Raw genomic sequence first — 19,147 nt, 5'->3', positions numbered from 1 at the left:
AAGAGCTGAGGAGGGAAGGTTCAGGGGGCAGGGCTGAGGAGGAAGGGGGTGAGGAGGGATGGGGTGAGGGGGCAGGGGTGAGGAAGGAAGGGGTGAGGAGGGATGGGGTGAGGGGGCAGGGGTGAGGAAGGAAGGGGTGAGGGCACGGATGGAAGCCGCAGCACAGGAGGTTCCACCACAAGAGGTACTTCTTGACTGGAAGGGTCTCAGAGCCCTGGCACAGGCTGCCCAGAGGGGTTGTGGAGTGTCCTTCTCTGGAGCCTTTCCAGGCCTGTCTGGATGTGTTCCTGTGTGCCCTGAGCTGGATTGTGTGGCCCTGCTCTGGCAGGGGGTTGGACTGGATGAGCTCTTTGGCTCCCTTCCAACCCCTGACAGCCTGTGAGCCTGTGACTCTTCTCCCTCTTACCAGCCTCGGAATGAGAGGAAATGGCTGAAATTGTGCTAGGGGAGGTTAGGGTTGGAGAGTTAAGTAAAATTTCTTTGCTGCAAGAGTGGTCAGGGGTTGGAACAGGCTGCCCGGGGAAGTGGTGGAGTCACCATCCCTGGGGGTCCTGTGGACATGGTTGAATGACCATGGGGGGGTCTTAGTTCAATGGTTGGAGTCAATCTTAGAGATGTTTTCCAGCCAAAACAAGTTTCTATTTCTGTGATTTCATCCCTTTCCCTCCCAGAGCACTTCTCCTGCCTGACCAACCTGAGCTCCTTTTATGATCAGGTTCCTGCCTGGTGAATGTGGGGCAGGCTGTGGATGGAGTCTACCTGGACTGCAGCAAAGCCTTTGACACTGTCTGCCACAAGCAGCTCCTGGCCAAGCTGGCAGCTTGTGGCTTGGACAGACTCACTCTGTGCTGGGTCAAGAACTGGCTGGAGGGCTGGGCCCGTGGAGTAGTGGTGAATGGTGCCACATGCAGCTGTGCTGGGCCCAGTCCTGTTCAGTGTCTTTATTGATGAACTGGAGCAGGCCATTGAGTCCAGCAGCAGTGAGCTTGCAGGTGACACCAAGCTAGGAGCAGCTGTGGTGCTGTTGGAGGGGAGCAGAGCCCTGCACAGGGACCTGGCCAGGCTGCATGGGTGGGCAGAGGCCAAGGGTATGAGAGTGAAGAAGGCCAAGGGCAGGTTCTGCACTTTGGCCACAGCAAGCCCAAGCAGCACTGCAGGCTGGGGCCAGAGTGGCTGAGAGCAGGCAGGCAGAGAGGGCCCTGGGGGTGCTGTGAGAGAGCAGCTGCAGAGGAGGCAGCAGTGCCCAGGTGGGCAGCAGAGCCAATGGCGTCCTGGGCTGGCTCAGGAGCAGTGTGGGCAGCAGCACAAGGGAGGTTCTTGTGCCCCTGTGCTCAGCACTGCTCAGGCCACCCCTGCAGGGCTGTGTCCAGCTCTGGGCTCCTGCATTGCAGAGAGCTGCTGAGGTGCTGGAAGGTGTTGAGAGCAGGGCAGCAAGGCTGGGGAGGGGCCTGGAGCAGAGCCCTGTGAGGAGAGGCTGAGGGAGCTGGGGGGGTGCAGCCTGCAGCCTGCAGGGAGGATGCAGCCAGGTGGGGTTGGGCTCTGCTGCCAGGCAGACAGCAACTGAACAAGAGGACACAGCCTCAAGCTGTGCCAGGGCAGGTTCAGGCTGGAGGTTAGGAAGAAGTTCCCAGCAAGAGTGATTGGCATTGGGATGGGCTGCCCAGGGAGGTGGTGGAGTGGCTGTGCCTGGAGGTGTTGAAGCCAAGCCTGGCTGGGGCACTTAGTGCCATGGTCTGGTTGATTGGCCAGGGCTGGGTGCTAGGTTGGGCTGGATAAGCTCAGAGGTCTCTTCCAACCTGGCTGAGTCTGTGATTCTATGCTTTCTCACCAGGATCTGGGATTCCAGCAGCTTAAGAATTCACCACAGTATTTCTTAACTGGTTATAGAAATTCAGTTTATTCAGGCATTCAAAAGAAGACAAAGCCTTCAGTAACAATGAAGTTGCTCTATAACATATACTTGGTATGTCTCATACAGAATATCAGCATCACACATTGCCTTTTTGTTTGTAGGGGGGGAAAAAATCAAGAGGGATAAATAAGCAATTTACACTTAGCTGAAATTAATTTCTTCTGATATGCTACCCAAAAAAGTTCATTTTTCACTTTGAGCAGAGTGATAAACAAGTCTGTTGCTTTCCCCCAGTTCCCTAATGAAAATCAATGCCTTTTAACTTGTTGCCTCTCTTCCACAGTTCCCTCCCTCCTCACCTCTAAAACAACCCTCTAAGTCCCTAAGGAACTGAGCTCCAGACACTAATGGGTTTTTTAGAGTAGCAGTGCAGTCTGAGGGCCGACTCTGCTCAGCAGAACTTCAAGGAGAAAGGAAAAGCAGCAAACCAGGAGTTGCTGGTTTGCTGCTGGGCAGTTTGGCCATTCGAACTGTTCATTTGCTGCTGGACTGTAGGTCATTCAAACTGTTTGTTACAGGAGTCACTTCCACACTTTTAGTGGTGAAAAGCAGTCAGGCCATGAGTAAGGCAGTCTTTGGCCAGCCAATGTGTCTTGTGCCTCCCAGCTTCTAGCTGGTATTTGCCTCAACCACTCTAACTTCCACATTAAAGAGAGACTTTGCCTTTCAGACAAACCATAAGCACAGCAGTGAGAGTGTTTCAAACCCCCCCTGCTTTATAGGCGATGTCTGATATAATAATTAAGAGACAAAAAAATAACCCAAAGACCCCAACCCAACAAGCCAGAGCTGTCCCAAGCACAAAACCTTGAGACACATATCCCCTCCACACCTGGGATTGTTCACATTTGCTAACTGCTTGAACAATAACAACTCAGGTGTCTGTTCTGGACTTTTTAACTTGGGGCTGTCTTGTACTAAGAACCCCTGCAGTAGACTAAATTACAATACATGACTGTAAAGGGAAGAAAAAGCCACACCCTCAGAGAGAGAAAAAAGAGAAGTTAATTTAACTCCCCCTGCTTATGAAAAGTAGTTAAGCCTGGCAGTCAAAAGTGGTTTGGGGTGGGTTTTTTTGCTGTTTAACCGTGTCATGGGAAGGGTCTGAACCTTTGTGCAGACAACTGGAACCCCTCCTGTATTCTCAATCTGTTTACTGATTGAAAACATTTCTTGTGGGCGCTATCCTTGTGGTCCCTTCCAACCCTGACTGGTGGAGTCTATGACTCAAATTGACAATAACCTCACCCAAAAAAAAGAAATAAATCTCTGTGGTATGAAAAAATCAGAGCCTGTTGCCTGAGGGCACTGAATATGATGCTCAGAGAGCTGCAGCAGCTCTGCTGTGAGCACAGCCTGAAAGAGTTGGGGCTGTGCAGGCTGGAGCAGAGGAGGCTCCCAGGTGACCTTCTTGTGGCCTGCCAGGATCTGAAGCGGGCTACAAAAAAGATGGGGAGGGACTTTTGAGGCTGTCAGGGAGTGGCAGGACTGTGGGGAATGGAGTAAAGCTGGAGGTGGGGAGAGTGAGGCTGGAGGTGAGGAGGAAGTTCTTCACTATGAGAGTGGTGAGAGGCTGGAGTGCGCTGCCCAGGGAGGTGGTCAAGGCCCCATGGCTGGAGGTGTTTAAGGCCAGGCTGGATGAGGCTGTGGGCAGCCTGCTCTAGGGTAGGGTATCCCCGGGCAGGGCAGGGGGGTTGGAACTGCCTGCTCCTTGTGGTGCCTTCCAGCCCTGACTGATTCTGTGATTCTACAAATATTGAAATTGCCATTTCATGCCAGTTGCAAGGAATTCCCCCTCCCTCCACCCCCAAAATCAATACACAAAGTTCTTTGTTTGGTGTACATAAAATGTTTAGCCAGAAAGGTCATCAGTTGTCCACGGAGCATTCATCTTTGCAAGTCTCATCATCAGGAAGCAGAAATGCAAAGGTTATCTTTTCTCTATTAAGCAAACACCCCTGAGTAGAGAGGCTGATATCCACTGTCCTCTCTCTTGCAGGTAAGCACACAGACACTCAGCATGCCGAAGAACTGGGGGGGGGGAAAAAGAGGAGACATTCACTTAGTTCTGCTGTATTTTGTTTAGGACATCAGACCCAACACCTCTGTGTTCACTGGACCTTTCCCATCATAGCAGGACATTCTTCTCACACTTAAAACACACTGAGAAAGTACACCTAAAGGAAGTGACTTTTTTGCATTGCCATAGTAGCTCCAGCTGGATTTCCCCCCCCTCCCTGGTTCCTCCCATTCATTTACCCATTCACATTAATTCCCACTTGTCTTACTGTGGGGAACACCTAGAGATGATCACAGGAAAAATCCTGGTGTGAGGGGTTTGTAATGGGACATGCAAAGGGAGGGTAGAGCTCACCACTTTCATAGAGGGAAGGGAAATGAGCAACTCAAGGCCCTAAGACCAAACAACTGCCTCCCTGCTAGGGCCAACAGGAAGAAAAGGGAAGTTTAGTTAAGCCATGGGATATCTGGACAGACTCTGGCTTCTGCCTTGAGCTCAGGAGCAGGATGTTAAGCTATGGAGTGTGCTGCCCTGGCTCAGCTTCGCATAGACAGCAAAGACAAACTGCTTTGCTGCTATTAAATGGTTCAAGTCTGCATCAACAAGGAACAGGTTATAAATCTTGGAGGGGAGGAAACAAGGACAAACCACCAGGCTAAAACGGATGGGTCCCATCTTCAGCAAGCTGTGCTGCTATTTCTTTGAGGTGTCAACCGCAGCGAGTTTTCCATCAGGGCTTTTCAAATTTAGCTTTCACCCACAAGATGATCTGTTGCCACACTTCACTTAATTCCACCTCATCAGTCTATGGACAGCCCTGCTTGTTTCACTACCAATCATATTCCTAGTGCCTTTCGATTCCAGGTCTCCAAGCCCTGGGCTGCTCACTGGGTTCTATCTAAAAAAATAGTTCTGTTCACCAGGTTCTAACTAAAAAAAAAATGCCTCATTGAAGTTTTAAGGTCCCAGTTAAATACAGCAAAGCTGGTTGTTTAAAAACAGAGCACCAGACCTAGGCCTTTTAGCACACCCAGCTTTCTGGAATTCCAAGATGGATTCTCCATTGATTTTCCATCCCAAAAACCCCTACTAGTATTTCCTTCCTCTCTGCCCTGGTGAGACCTCATCTGGAGTACTACGTTCAGTTTTGGTCTCCCCAGTTTAAGAGGGAGGACAGGGATCTGCTGGAGAGAGTCCAGCAAAGGGCCATGAGGATGCTCAGAGGGCTGCAGCAGCTCTGCTGTGAGCACAGCCTGAAAGAGTTGGGGCTGTGCAGGCTGCAGCAGAGGAGGCTCCCAGGTGACCTTCTTGTGGCCTTCCAGCATCTGAAGGGAGCTACAGAAAAGCTGGGGAGGGACTTTTGAGGGTGTGAGGGAGTGGCAGGACTCGGGGGGATGGAGCAAAGCTGGAGGTGGGGAGAGTGAGGCTGGAGGTGAGGAGGAAGTTGTTGGTGATGAGAGTGGTGAGAGGCTGGCAGGGGTTGCCCAGGGAGGTGGTTGAGGCCCCATGGCTGGAGGTGTTTGAGGCCAGGCTGGCTGAGGCTGTGTGCAGCCTGCTCTAGGGTAGGGTGTCCCTGGGCATGGCAGGGGGGTTGGCACTGGCTGATCCTTGTGATCCTTTCCAGCCCTGACTGATTCTGTGATTCTATGACCTGGGACTTTTTTGGGATTCTATTGACTCTGGAGGAAAGAAGACTGAGAGGGGAGCTAACACATGTTTAATCGATATCTGAGGGCTGGAGGACAGGGGGAGTAGGACAGGCTCTGCTCACTTGCTCCCTGGGATAGGACAAGGACCAGTGGATATAACTTGCAGCACAGGAGGTTCCAGTTCAACACAAGAGAGAACTTCCTTACTGTGTCACAGAGCACTGTCATGGGCTCCCCAGAGAGGCTGCGGAGTCTCCTTCTCTGGAGACTTTCCAGGCCTGTCTGGACAAACCCTACGAGGAGAGGCTGAGGGAGCTGGGGTTGTTTGGCCTAGAAAAGAGGAGGCTCAGGGGTGACCTCACTGCTGTCTACAACTACCTGAAGGGACATTGTAGCCAGGTGGGGTTGGGCTCTTCTCCCAGGCAAGCAGCAACAGAAGAAGGGGACACAGCCTCAAGCTGTGCCAGGGCAGGTCTAGGCTGGATGTTAGGAGGAAGTTGTTGTCAGAGAGAGTGATTGGCATTGGAATGGGCTGCCCAGGGAGGTGGTGGAGTGGCTGTGCCTGGAGGTGTTGAAGCCAAGCCTGGCTGGGGCACTTAGTGCCATGGTCTAGTTGGCTGGCTAGGGCTGGGTGCTAGGTTGGACTGGATGATCTTGGAGGTCTCTTCCGACCTGGTTGATTCTATTATGTGTTCCTTTGTGACGTGTGCTAGGTTGTGTGGTCCTGCTCTGGCAGGGAAGTTTGACTGGATGATCTCCTTGGGTCCCTTCCAACCCCTAACATCCTCTGATCCTGTGATCTTGGATCCCTCCTCTTATTGTCCGACAGAATCACAGAATGTCAGGGGCTGGAGGGGACCTTGAAAGATCATCTGGTGCAGCCCTCCTGCCAGAGCAGGACCACCTAGAGAAATGGAGACAGCTGATACAAAATAAAGTGGGCAACAGAGGGCTGCATCTGCTTCAGAGCCAGAAAAAGGCTGTTGGGTAACAGAACACGACAGAAGAGACCCCGGATCAAAGGGCAAACTACCTTCTTTTCCATCAGAGAAGAGACAAACATTTACCTTCACAATGGCAAACCCCAGGATTACAAGCATAGCATAGCTGAAAACACTCTGCAGGACAGATTCCAGCTCCTCTGCACAGCCCTGCCAGGAAACACAGGTGAAAGCAAGTGTTGAAAGACATTGATTTGCCTGGATCCTTTTTCCCTTCTTCTTCCCTGGCACTTTAAAGGAGGAAGGACCTAGCAAGGCCAGCAGACCTAAAGGCTTCCATGCTCATCGTCCAGACCTAATGTCTTCTTGTTCTCCTCTTAAGGAGAGGCACTCACCAACTCACTGAGATTTGCTGCTTCTTAACCTCCTCTAGATCAAGTCACTTGAAGTGCCCAGAACTTACAGAGCCAGGAAGACCACCAGTGGTACCTCTAGAAGTCAACTTATGGGCACATATCTCAGACTGAAGAGCCTGGTGCACAGTTCTACACTCACAGTCAATCCTAGAAGAGCCTCCTCCCCAGCCCCAGGTCTGTTTGACCTAGATGCCCACAGCTGGTACTCTGGTTTCACCATGGTGTTTCTGTAGCCACACCATCAGACAGACAAGACCAAATGTCAGGCTGCTGCCCCTGCACTGTGTAGGAGCTTTTACAGAACTCTGAGACAGACCTCAGCTAAAGTATGGGGAGAGAAGGGGGCTGTAGACACACTGCTGAGAAGAATTAGATGAAGTTCCAGCAGGGCTATGGAAGCAACTGTACCTCTGTACTCAGCATTGATGAAGCCACATCTCAGATATAGGATTCAGCCTTGGGCTCCTCACTCCATGAAGGACACCGATGTGCTGGATAGAGCACACCCAGAGAAGGGCAACAAAGCTGGTGAAGGGTCTAGAGCACTTGTCTTGTGAAGAGCAACTGCTCTGTTTAGCCTGAAGAGAAGGAGGCTGAGGATACCTACTTCCTCACTCTACAACTTCCTGAAAGGAAGTTGGAGCCAGGTAGGGATTGCTCTCTTCTCCCAAAGAAGGACAGACAGAGCAAGAGGAAATGACCTCAAGTTGTCCATGAGAGGAATAATTTCTTCCCCTCCCCTACCAGGGCAGTGGTGGAGTCCCCACCCCCAGAAGGATTGAAAAGCCACATAAATGTGGAGCTGTGGTGCTGAGGGACACGGTTTAGTGGTGACCTGACAGAGGTGTGCTGGTGGTTGGACTTAATGATCTTAAAGTTCTCTTCCAACCAGAACGATTCTGTGCTTCTAAGCTATCCTTAAGCCCTGCCTGACACACTGGCTTCACTGGTTCTGGCTCTCTCAGAGCATGACCATGGCACCACTGTGAACCTGTGCCCTTCATCCTCACCTGTGTATTGAGCTCCTGAGGCTGATCCAGACGCCCTGTGCAGTTCTTCAGCTCCTGTCTGCAGCAGCTCATCGGGACGCTGTTGTTACCAGTGGAATTGAACCACTGTGTGGCTGTCCAGTCACTGTAGTTCTTTATCCCACAACAGTGAAGCTGCCAAACACAGGAGAGTCACAGGGATGTATGAAGCCACACAAACATGCATGCTAATGTTGAGTGAGACCTCTCTGAAGAGGCCAAGATGCATCTCCCTTATCACACTATTACCTCTATATTAGCCTACTCTTTGTGGATGTTCCATATTAAAGTGACATGCTGCAGGATGGAGCCTTTTCCTCCCTTTCCATTTCACAGGCAACCAGCAGCAGAACAAGGGGACACAGTCTCAAGTTGTGCCAGGGGAGGTCCAGGCTGGATGTTAGGAGGAAGTAGTTGTCAGAGAGAGTGATTGGCATTGGAATGGGCTGCCCAGGGAGGTGGTGGAGGCACCATCCCTGGAGGTCTTCAAGAAGAGCCTGGATGAGGCACTTAGTGCCATGGTCTGGTTGACTGGATAGGGCTGGGTGCTAGGTTGGACTGGATGATCTTGAAAGTCTCTTCCAACCTGGTTGATTCTATACTAGAGACAGTACAGGATTGTCAGCAGCAGTTATTCATGTGAACTCATCTGGGTTGATGCCACTGATTGTGTTAACAAGGCCATTCATCTACATGGACTTCACAGCAGGAGCCCCAAAAGGCCAACTCTGCAGAATGGGGACCACCCTCTATTGCCTTGGAGAAGAAGATGCTGAACTGCCGCAGACAAGATACAACCGTAAAGATCCACTGCCCCTACTTTGCCAGCCCAAATTCCTTGTCCTGGGCCTAGTTGTTGTCTTCTAAGCAATTCTCAGGTCAGTTTAAATATTTTCTTACCTGTTCTTGCAAGTAATTCACAACAGTAGACTCGGGATTTTTCCCATCATATCTTTCAAAGACTGAGCGCATTGTGCCCTGGACATCAGTTTTTACCTATGAGAGAAAACACATCAAACATACTGGTGTAAGTATCTGTCTCTTTAAATGTAGTATGCTGGATCATCCAGATGGCAGTTGTCACTAGTGCTGTTCCCCAGGGATCAACGCAGGGCACAGTCCTGTTCAATATCTGTATTGATGAGCTGGAGCAGGGGATTGAGTCCAGCAGCAGTGAGTGTGCAGCTGGCACCAAGCTAGGAGCAGCTGTGGAGCTGCTGGAGGGGAGCAGAGCCCTGCAGAGGGACCTGGCCAGGTTGCATGGGTGGGCAGAGGCCAAGGGGATGAGAGTGAACAAGGCCAAGGGCAGGTTCTGCACTTTGGCAACAGCAAGCCCAAGCAGCACTGCAGGCTGGGGCCAGAGTGGCTGAGAGCAGGCAGGCAGAGAGGGCCCTGGGGGTGCTGGCAGAGTAGCTGCAGAGGAGGCAGCAGTGCCCAGGTGGGCAGCAGAGCCAGTGGCATCCTGGGCTGGCTCAGGAGCAGTGTGGGTAGCAGCACAAGGGAGGTTCTTGTGCCCCTGTGCCTTGGCCCTGCTCAGGCCACCCCTGCCCTGCAGTGCTGTGTCCAGCTCTGGGCTCCTGCATTGCAGAGAGCTGCTGAGGTGCTGGAAGGTGTTGAGAGCAGGGCAGCAAGGCTGGGGAGGGGCCTGGAGCACAGCCCTGTGAGGAGAGGCTGAGGGAGCTGGGGGGGTGCAGCCTGCAGCAGAGGAGGCTCAGGGCAGAGCTGATTGCTGCCTGCAGCTGCCTGCATGGAGGCTGTAGCCAGGTGGGGTTGGGCTCTGCTGCCAGGCACCCAGGGACAGAGCAAGGGGACACAGTCTCAAGTTGTGCCAGGGCAGGTTGAGGCTGGATGTTAGGAGGAAGCTCCTGGCAGAGAGAGTGATTGGCATTGGAATGGGCTGCCCAGGGAGGTGGTGGAGTCGCCGTCCCTGGAGGTGTTGAAGCCAAGCCTGGATGGGGCACTTAGTGCCATGGTCTGGTTGATTGGCCAGGGCTGGGTGCTAGGTTGGGCTGGATGGAACTGGGGCTCTTTTTCAGGCTGGTTCATTCTGTGATCATCTTGATAAGGCCAAGTGCTGGGTCCTGCACTTTGGTTACAACCAACCCAAGAATGCTCCAGGCTGAGGACAGAGTGAATGGAAACTGCCAGGTGGAAAAGGACCTGGGGGTGATGGCCAACAGCCAGCTGAAGATGAGCCAAGGTGTGCCCAGGTGGTCGAGAAGGCCACCAGCATCCTGGCCTGGATGAGAAATAGTGTGGCCAGCAGGACCAGGCAGGGACTGTCCCCTTGCAGCAGGCACTGATGAGACCACACTGACTACCTGGTTTGGTTTTGGGGCCCTCACTCCAATAGTGGTATTTTGATGCTGGAGCAGGTCCAGATAAAGGCAACAAAGCTGGTGAAGGATCACAGAATCACAGAAACATCCAGGCTGGGAAAAACCCTCGGGATCACCAAGTCCTACAAGATTCACCTCAAACCCTATTCCTAAGCACCACATCCAAAGGACACAGCCAGGGTGGGTGACTCCATCACCTCCCTGGGCAGCTCATTCCAGTCCCTGACCACTCTCTCCATGAAAAACCTTTTCCTCATGTCCATTCTAACCCTCCCCAGCCGCAGCTTGAGGCCATTCCCCCTTGCTCTGTCTCCAGTTAACCTGTGAGCAGAGCCCAGCAGCAGTGTCTCCACAATGTGCCTTCAAATAGTTGCAGACAGCAGTGAGCTCTCCTCTCAGAATCTTCTTCCTCACACTACCCATCCCCAGCTCCCTCAGTCCCTCCTCATCAGATTTATCCTCCGGGGCTGTCACAGCTTCGTTGTCCTCCTCTGGACCTGCTCTGGTACCTCCACAGCTCTCTCGTATCATGATGCCCAAAGCTGAACACAGCACTTGAGCTGTGGCCGCACCAGAGCCAAGTCCAAGGGCACAATCACCTCCTGCTGCTGGGCACAGCACTTCTAATCCCAGCCAGAATGTCACTGGCCTTCTTGGCTGCCTGGGCACACTGCTGGCTGCCACTCAGCTGCCTGGGCACTCTGCTGGCTCACATTCAGCTGCCTGGGCACTCTGCTGGCTCACACTCAGCTCCTATCTATTACAGCCTCCATTTCCCTTTCTGCCAGGCAGCTCCCCAGCCACGCAACCTTCCTTGGGGTTGTTGTGATCAAAGTGCAGGACCTGGCATATGGCCTTGTTGAAACTCATCCCACTAATTCTGGCCCACTGGTCTAAGCCTATCCAAGTCCCTCTGCAGAGCCTCTCTACCCTCATTCAAATCAACACTGCCACCTCATGTGATGCCATCTGCAAACTTACTGCTGACACTCTCTATGCCCGAATCAAGGTGATCAATAAAGACGTCACAAAGAAGTGGTCCCAACACAGATCCCTAAGGAACACCACCAGTGACTGGCTGCCAATGGGGTTTAACTCCATTGACCATCACTCTCTGTGGCCTCCTGTCCAGCCAGTGCTTTATCCAGGCCAGAGTGTGCTCAGTCAAGCCAGGAGTAGCCAATTTGTCTACAAGACATTTGTAGGGAACAGTATCAAAGGCTTTTTGAAAGTCCAGGAACATCAACAGCCCTTCCCTGGCTGGGAAAGCCAGGAAGCTGGGTTAGTGTGTCACAGCAGATCAGGTTGCTCAGGCAGGACCTGCCCCTCATAAACCCATGCTGACTTGGCCTGAAGTTCCTGCAGAGCTGCCTTCAATTGGATCCGAGTCTGGGAGGAGTCTGTCCGAACTTCTTTCTGCAGGTAGTGACAGGAGGCAGAGAGACTGAGCATGCAGGGACAACGGCTGAGAATCACAGACTCAACCAGCCTGGAAGAGAGCTCCAAGCTCATCCAGCCCAACCTAGCACCCAGCCCTGGCCAGTCAACCAGACCATGGCACTAAGTGCCCCAGCCAGGCTTGGCTTCAACACCTCCAGGGTCGGAGACTCCACCACCTCCCTGGGCAGCCCATTCCAGTGCCAATCACTCTCTCTGACAACAACTTCCTCCTCACATCCAGCCTAGACCTGCCCTGGCACAACTTGAGCCTCTGTCCCCTTCTTCTGGCCCTGGCTGCCTGGCAGCAGAGCCCAACCCCACCTGGCTACAGCCTCCCTGCAGGCAGCTGCAGGCAGCAATAAGCTCTGCCCTGAGCCTCCTCTGCTGCAGGCTGCACACCCCCAGCTCCCTCAGCCTCTCCTCACAGGGCTCTGCTCCAGGCCCCTCCCCAGCCTTGCTGCCCTTCCCTGTGAATGAATTAAGGGAAAAAAAAAAGAGGGAGTGCTGACTCAGGAAAAATTTAAGGATATTGCTGTGTTGTGTAGGAAGAACATTAGAGAGGCCAAAGACCAGCTAGAACTTACCCTGGGCACTGCTGTGAAGGATAACCAGAAGTGTTTCTCTCTATATATATTAACAGCAAGAAGTGGGGTGGGAATGACCTCACTCTTTATTGGACAAGGAGGGGAATGGAGTGACTAGAGATGAGGAAAAGGTAGAGGTGCTTAACACCTTCTTTGCATCAACTTTCAACAGCAAGGCAGGTTTTCCTCAGGACAGCTGCCTCTTGAGCTGGTAGATGGGGTGAGGAGCAGAATGGCCCCACTGTAATCCAGGAGGAAGTAGTTAGGGACTTGTTGAGCCTCTTGGATCCTCACAAGTCTATGAGACCAGATGGGATCCACCCTAGGGTGCTGAGAGAGCTGGCAGCTGAGCTGGCCAGGCTGCTCTCCATCGCTCATCAACAGTCCTGGCTCAATGGAGAGGTCCCTGGAGGCTGGAAGCTGCCAATGTGATGCCCACCCACAAGAAGGGTCAGAAGGAGGACCCAGGAAATGACAGAGCTGTCAGCCTGAGCTCAGTGCCAGGCAAGGTGATGGAGCAGAGCATCCTGAGTGCAGTCACAGAGCACCCACAGGATGCAGGGGATCAGACCCAGCCAGCAGGGATTTAGGAGGGGCAGGTCCTGCTTGTCCAATTTGATCTCCTCCTATGCCCAGATCACCTCCTGGTGGATGTGGGGCAGGCTGTGGATGTAGTCTGCCTGGGCTGCAGCAAAGCCTTTGACACTGTCTGCCATAGCAAACTCCTGGCCTAGCTGGCAGCCCTTGGTTGTCAGAGGAGCACTGCTGCTGGGCTGACAACTGGCTGGAGGGCAAGGCCCAGAGTGGTGGTGAATGGTGCCACATGCAGCTGGCAGCTGGCACTGGTGCTGTGCCCCAGGGATCAGTGCTGGGCACAGTCCTGTTCAACATCTTCAGTGATGATCTGGAGCAGGGGATTGGGTCCAGAAGCTGTGAGTGTGCAGACAACACCAAGTTAGGAGCAAGAGTCGATCTGTTAGAGGGTAGGAGAGCCCTGCAGAGGCACCTGGGCAGGCTGCACAGATGGGCACAGTTCAGTGGCAGGAGTCTGAACAAGGCCAAGTGTCAGGTTCTGTACTTTGGCCACAACAACCCCAAGCAGTGCTACAGGCTGGGGACAGAGTGGGTGAGAGCATTTTCCTTCTGTATTATCACATTCCTGAAGTATTTATTCCCAACCTACAACAACTCCACTTATTTTATCTAGCTGCAACTGCAAAGGTCTGTGTTCCCACCAAGTCAGAGAAAAAACAAATCAAAAAGAAATGAGGATTTAAACAAACACTGGGCAGCAATTAACAAGAACCACATTCCTGCACACAAGTTTACCTCCTCTGATGCAAAAGCCTTTCTTTGTGAGCATCAGGAACTGTTTAACCCAGCCTAGAGATTCCTGCCAGGTTCTTAATGTTTTCCACATGTTCCCACAAAGTCTGATCCATGTGCTGGATCCCCACTCCCACTTGCCCTGCAGATTGCAGGATAGTGGATGGAGTGCAAGTGGCCTGGAAGTATTCAACTCTGACAGCACAAAGGTCTGTTTTGCCTTTCAAATTAGCACAGAGATGCTGATTCTTCACTCACCTTTTCCCTGTAAACAAATCCCAGGACAAAAGCAGATACTTCAGCAACGAAAATCACCAGGATGATGGCCAAGAACTGGAATGAAAAGAGGGAGGCTGTAAGGAAGAACTCCACAGCTTTTGAAGTCAGTTGAATTTTAACTGATAATGCAAAGTGATCCTCACCTGTTCTTATCTTCACAACTAAAATAGTTTCCAGAAAATAGCTCAGGAGATCACAGTGCATGGCTGGGACTACGACTGCAGCTCCCTAGGACCCATGTCCAAAAGGCAGGCAGCTCCTGAAAGCTGCTGTGATGAGAGCTACGCAAAGAGGCTGTGGAAGCCTTTCCAAGGTGGATGCCAGTCATACTTGCAGGAATATGAGAAATGAAATCAGCTGGAAGGCAGCTCTGTGTGAAGGAGTGGGGAGTGCTGATGGACAAGAAGTTCATCATGAACCAGCAATGTGACCTCAGGGCCAAAAGTGGCCAATGGCCTCCCCAGGTACATGAAGCAGTGTGGCCAGCAGGTTGACCAGGTTCTCCTCCCTCTCTGCTCTGCCCTAGTGAGGCAACAGCTGGAGAACTGGGCCCAGTTCTGGGCTCACCACTTCAACAGAGACAAAGAGTGAGCAGAGAGAATCCAGTGGTGGTTAAAGATTCTGAGAGGCCTGAAGCATCTCTGCGAGGAGCAAAGGCTGAAAGCCCTGGGGCTGTTGAGCCTGGAGAAGAGCAGCTTCAAAGGGGATCTGAACAATGCTCAGCAAGAGATGAAGGGCAGGGGGCAAGAGAATGGGGCCAGACACAACAGTAGTGCCCAGCAGCAGGACAAGAGGCAACAAGCACAAACTGGAGCCCATGAGGTTCCATCTGAGCAAGAGAAGAAAATTCTGTGGTGTGAGGGTGCTGAAGCCCCTGAGCAGTCTGCTCAGAGACTGTAGAGTCTCCTCTGGAGAGCTTCCAACTCCACCTGGCCACTGTGATGCTGCACCTGTTGTGGGTGCCCCTGCTTTAGCAGGGAGGTCAGACTGGATGATCTCCAACCTCTACCATTCTGCAACTCAGTTTTGCTTGCTTTGGAAATCCACAGCTGTCCTCTCACCACCAGCTTTCCTCTCTAAAGTGACTGCTCTCCACATTCATCTCCATCAAGGTAGCCAAGGCAGAGGCACAGAACTGCCCATGCCTGTGAGTGTTTTGTTTCTACAAGGCAGGATCACAGGATATTAGGGGTTGGAAAGGACTCAAGGAGATCATCCAGCCCAACCCCCCTGCCAGAGCAGGGCCACACAATCCAGCTCAGGGCACACAGGAACACATCCAGACAGGCCTGGAAAGGCTCCACACAAGGAGACTCCACAGCCTCTCTGAGCAGCCTGTGCCAGGGCTCTGGGACCCTTCCAGGCAAGAAGTTCCCCCTTGTGCTGAGCTGGAACCTCCTGTGCTGCAGCTTCCATCCATTGCTGCTTGTCCTATCCCAGGGAGCAGTGAGCAGAGCCTGTCCCCCCCTCCTGACCCCCAGCCCTCAGATATTGATGAACATTGATTAAATCCCCTCTCAGCCTTCTCTTCTCCAGACTAAGCAGCCCCAGGGCCCTCAGCCTCCCCTCACCAGGCAGTGCTCCAGTCCCCTCATCATCCCTGTAGCCCTCTGCTGGACCCTCTCCAGCAGATTCCTGTCCCTCTTAACTGGAGAGCCCAAAACTGAAGGCAGTGCTCAAGATGAGGTCTCAGCAGGGCAGAACTCAGTCTGGCTTCTGTCTCGCTCACCAATGAGCAGTGCCTCACGCAGCTCCCCTGAAGGAGCAGTGCTTCAGCACGGAATGATCTCACACTTTCTGTTCTGTGCACCCTCAGAAGGTGTAGAGGAGCACCACCCCACCCCATCCAACAGGGTCACAGCATACAACCCCAGAACTGTTTTCTTTGGAAAAGACCACTAAGATCGAGTCAAACCATCAGAAGAAAAAGAATGACGAAGGTGGCCAGGAAGAGGACAGGCAAAAATGGGCAACACTCACCAGGCCTAGGCCAACTCGAGACTCCCGGAAGGTGGCACAGCAGCCAATCAAGCCAATGATGAACATGACCACAGCAACACAAAGAATGATCACAGCTGGCAGCAGAGCATACTTGTCCTGCAGAAAGTTGTCGTAGCTCTTGTAGGTGTTGATGACATAGCCCCCAACGTAGCTGAGACCGGCTGCTGCCGCCTGCAACGCAACGGAGAGAGGTGGTGACACTTCAGCTATTGAGCACCTGCCCAGCAAAGTGCACATGCTGAGAGAGCTGGCAGCTGAGCTGGCCAGGCTGCTCTCCATTGTTCATCAACAGTCCTGGCTCACTGGAGAGGTCCCCAGAGGCTGGAAGCTGACAATGTGGTGCCCATCCACAAGAAGGGCTGGAAGGAGGAAGGTGGAAATGACAGAGCTGTCAGCCTGAGCTCAGTGCCAGGCAAGGTGATGGAGCAGAGCATCCTGAGTGCCATCACACAGCACCTACAGGATGGCCAAGGAATCAGGCCCAGCCAGCATGGGTTTAGGAAGGGCAGGTCCTGTCTCACCAACCTGATCTCCTTTTATGATCAGGTTACCTGCCTGGTGAATGTGGGGCAGGCTGTGGATGGAGTCTGCCTGGACTGCAGCAAAGCCTTTGACACTGTCTGCCACAAGCAGCTCCTGGCACAGATGGTAGCTCATGGCTTAGGCAGATTCACTCTGAGATGGGTCAGGAACTGGCTGGAGGGCAAGGCCCAGACAGTGGTGGTGAATGGTGCCACAGGCAGCTGGCACTGGTGGTGTGCCCCAGGGACCAGTGCTGGGCACAGTCCTGTTCAATGCAGCAGTGAGCTTGCAGATGACACCAAGCTAGGAGCAGCTGTGGAGCTGCTGGAGGGGAGCAGAGGCCTGCAGAGGGACCTGGCCAGGCTGCATGGGTGGGCAGAGGCCAAGGGGATGAGACTGAACAAGGCCAAGGGCAGGTTGTGCACTTTGGCCACAGCAGCCCCAAGCAGCACTGCAGGCTGGGGCCAGAGTGGCTGAGAGCAGGCAGGCAGAGAGGGAGCTGGGGGTGCTGGGAGAGAGGAGCTGAATATGAGCCAGCAGTGTGCCCAGGTGGGCAGCAGAGCCAGTGGTTGGATAGGGCTGGGCGATAGGTTGGATTGGATGACCTTGGAGGTCTCTTCCAACCTGGCTGATTCTATGATCATCCTGTAACACAGCAATCAGTATCTCAGCTGTAGAAGCAGTGCCTAGAGCACGCAGACATTCAAGCTCTAACTCAGAGAAAACAAAATTCACCTCCTGTGATCCACCCCAGAGGTGAAATGCAGGTCTCCTGACATGCATCAGGCACAGCCTACCCATCCCCAAGCCCTCCTACACTTGACCCAACACTACAGTTGAAAGAATCAGCTCTTAAGATGGTCATGACAAGGACGAGTTGCTAGTTTGGGGCTTTTTTCTGGGGTTGGTTTAGTGTTCTGAGGAAAAACACTCACCCATTTGACCCTGGCAGCAGCTTTAACCATTAAGGCACAAGTGTTCCTGGCCTCAGGAAAACAGCCCCTCCTTTTCCTGGAGGCCACTGATCGCTTTTGTCCTCTCAAACTCTCCTCCAAAAGGAAGTTTTCTTTTTGCTGGTTGAAGCCTACGGAGTGCACCAGTGACAACTGCCCTGGAAATAACACTGATAAGACCCAGCAACATCCTGCCAAGGCCTCAGCAATGGCTTGAAAAGGGTCTCTGAAGAGTTTCAACAGCTCATCCACAGCCTGAAACCCTGACACCTGCAAAATGGAAGCATGCTCCACAACCATCTTCTGGAAACTGGAGAGAGTCCAGGCTGCTTGTTTTCCAGAGACAACAACTGGAATTTCATCATGCAGCTTAGCAGAGCTTCATTACTCGCCTCAGTGCTGTGTGTTTTAATTAAACACTTCTCACAATGGAGCTAGGACTTGGTAATTCCTTCACCTTGTTTGGCTTCTTCCCCTCCAGACAGGTCTGGTTCCTGCCCTCCAATTAGCCCCATGCATAAGGGACGTATTTCAGACAGCTCTCACATTCCTGGACACTGCTTGTACTTGGAAATTACCAGGATCAGATGCACCAAGAGATGAAACCAGGGTGCAACTCACCCTTAGAGACATTCAGCACACAGCATCACAGACTGCTGAGGGTTGGAAGGGACCAGTCCTGCTCAATACCTTTACTGATAATCTGGACCTGGGAGTTGAGTCCAGCATCAATGACTTTGCAGATGACACCAAGCTGGGAACAGGTGTGCTGGACCTGGGGGTGCTGTGAGAGAGCAGCTGCAGAGGAGGCAGCAGTGCCCAGGTGGGCAGCAGAGCCAGTGGCATCCTGGGCTGGCTCAGGAGCAGTGTGGGCAGCAGCACAAGGGAGGTTCTTGTGCCCCTGTGCTCAGCACTGCTCAGGCCACCCCTGCAGTGCTGTGTCCAGCTCTGGGCTCCTCCACTGCAGAGAGCTGCTGAAGTGCTGGAAGGTGTTGAGAGCAGGGCAGCAAGGCTGGGGAGGGGCCTGGAGTAGAGCCTGTGAGGAGAGGCTGAGGGAGCTGGGGGGGTGCAGCCTGCAGCAGAGGAGGCTGAGGGCAGAGCTGATTGCTGCCTGCAGCTGCCTGCAGGGAGGCTGTAGCCAGGTGAGGTTGGGCTCTGCTGCCAGGCAGCCAGAGACAGAACAAGGGGATCCAGCCTCAAGCTGTGCCAGGGGAGGTCTAGGCTGGATGTTAGGAGGAAGTTGTTGTCAGAGAGAGTGATTGGCACTGGAATGGGCTGCCCAGGGAGGTGGTGGAGTGGCTGTGCCTGGAGGTGTTGAAGCTAAGCCTGGCTGGGGCACTGAGTGCCATGGTGTGGTTGGCTGGGCAGGGCTGGGTGCTAGGTTGGGCTGGATGAGCCTGGAGCTCTCTGCCAGCCTGCTTGGTTCTATGACCTCTGGAGACCACCCAGTCTAACTACCCACCCTAAACCTGCGTACCCCAGAGCAGCTTGCCCAGCATCACCTTGTCCAGATGAGTTTAGAATCTCTCCAGAGAAGGAGGCTCCACAACGTCTCTGGGCAGCCTGCTCCAGGCCTCCAGCACCCTCACAGCAAAGAAATTCCTCCTCCTATTCAGGTGGAGCCTCCTGGATTCCAGTTTGTGCCCATTGCCCCTTGGCCTGTCCCCGGGCACCACTGACAAGAGTCTGGCCTCTGTTCTCTTGACCTCCTAAGACATCTTCTCAAACACATCAGAT

The 19,147-nt window shown here is 53.1% G+C and overlaps 1 protein-coding gene across 1 annotated transcript in view; it reads right to left on the bottom strand.

Annotated features, from left to right (window-relative positions):
• Window positions 1-1,869: 1,869 nt before the first annotated feature.
• LOC135173479 (tetraspanin-36-like) overlaps window positions 1,870-19,147 on the bottom strand; it is a 33,524-nt gene continuing 16,246 nt past the window's right edge. The window contains exons 2-7 of the mRNA XM_064140418.1: window positions 15,915-16,106; window positions 13,914-13,988; window positions 8,867-8,962; window positions 7,949-8,101; window positions 6,649-6,732; window positions 1,870-3,943 (exon numbers count right to left, since the gene is read on the bottom strand). Coding sequence (XP_063996488.1) covers window positions 3,857-3,943; window positions 6,649-6,732; window positions 7,949-8,101; window positions 8,867-8,962; window positions 13,914-13,988; window positions 15,915-16,106 — 687 coding nt within the window. The 3' untranslated portion in view covers window positions 1,870-3,856. The remainder of the gene's footprint in view (window positions 3,944-6,648; window positions 6,733-7,948; window positions 8,102-8,866; window positions 8,963-13,913; window positions 13,989-15,914; window positions 16,107-19,147) is intronic.

Source organism: Pogoniulus pusillus, chromosome Z (assembly GCF_015220805.1).
Source record: "Pogoniulus pusillus isolate bPogPus1 chromosome Z, bPogPus1.pri, whole genome shotgun sequence".
Lineage (NCBI taxonomy): Eukaryota > Metazoa > Chordata > Aves > Piciformes > Lybiidae > Pogoniulus > Pogoniulus pusillus.
The sequence above is the reverse complement of the archived record's forward strand: the minus strand, read 5'-3'. Positions and strand labels throughout refer to the sequence as shown.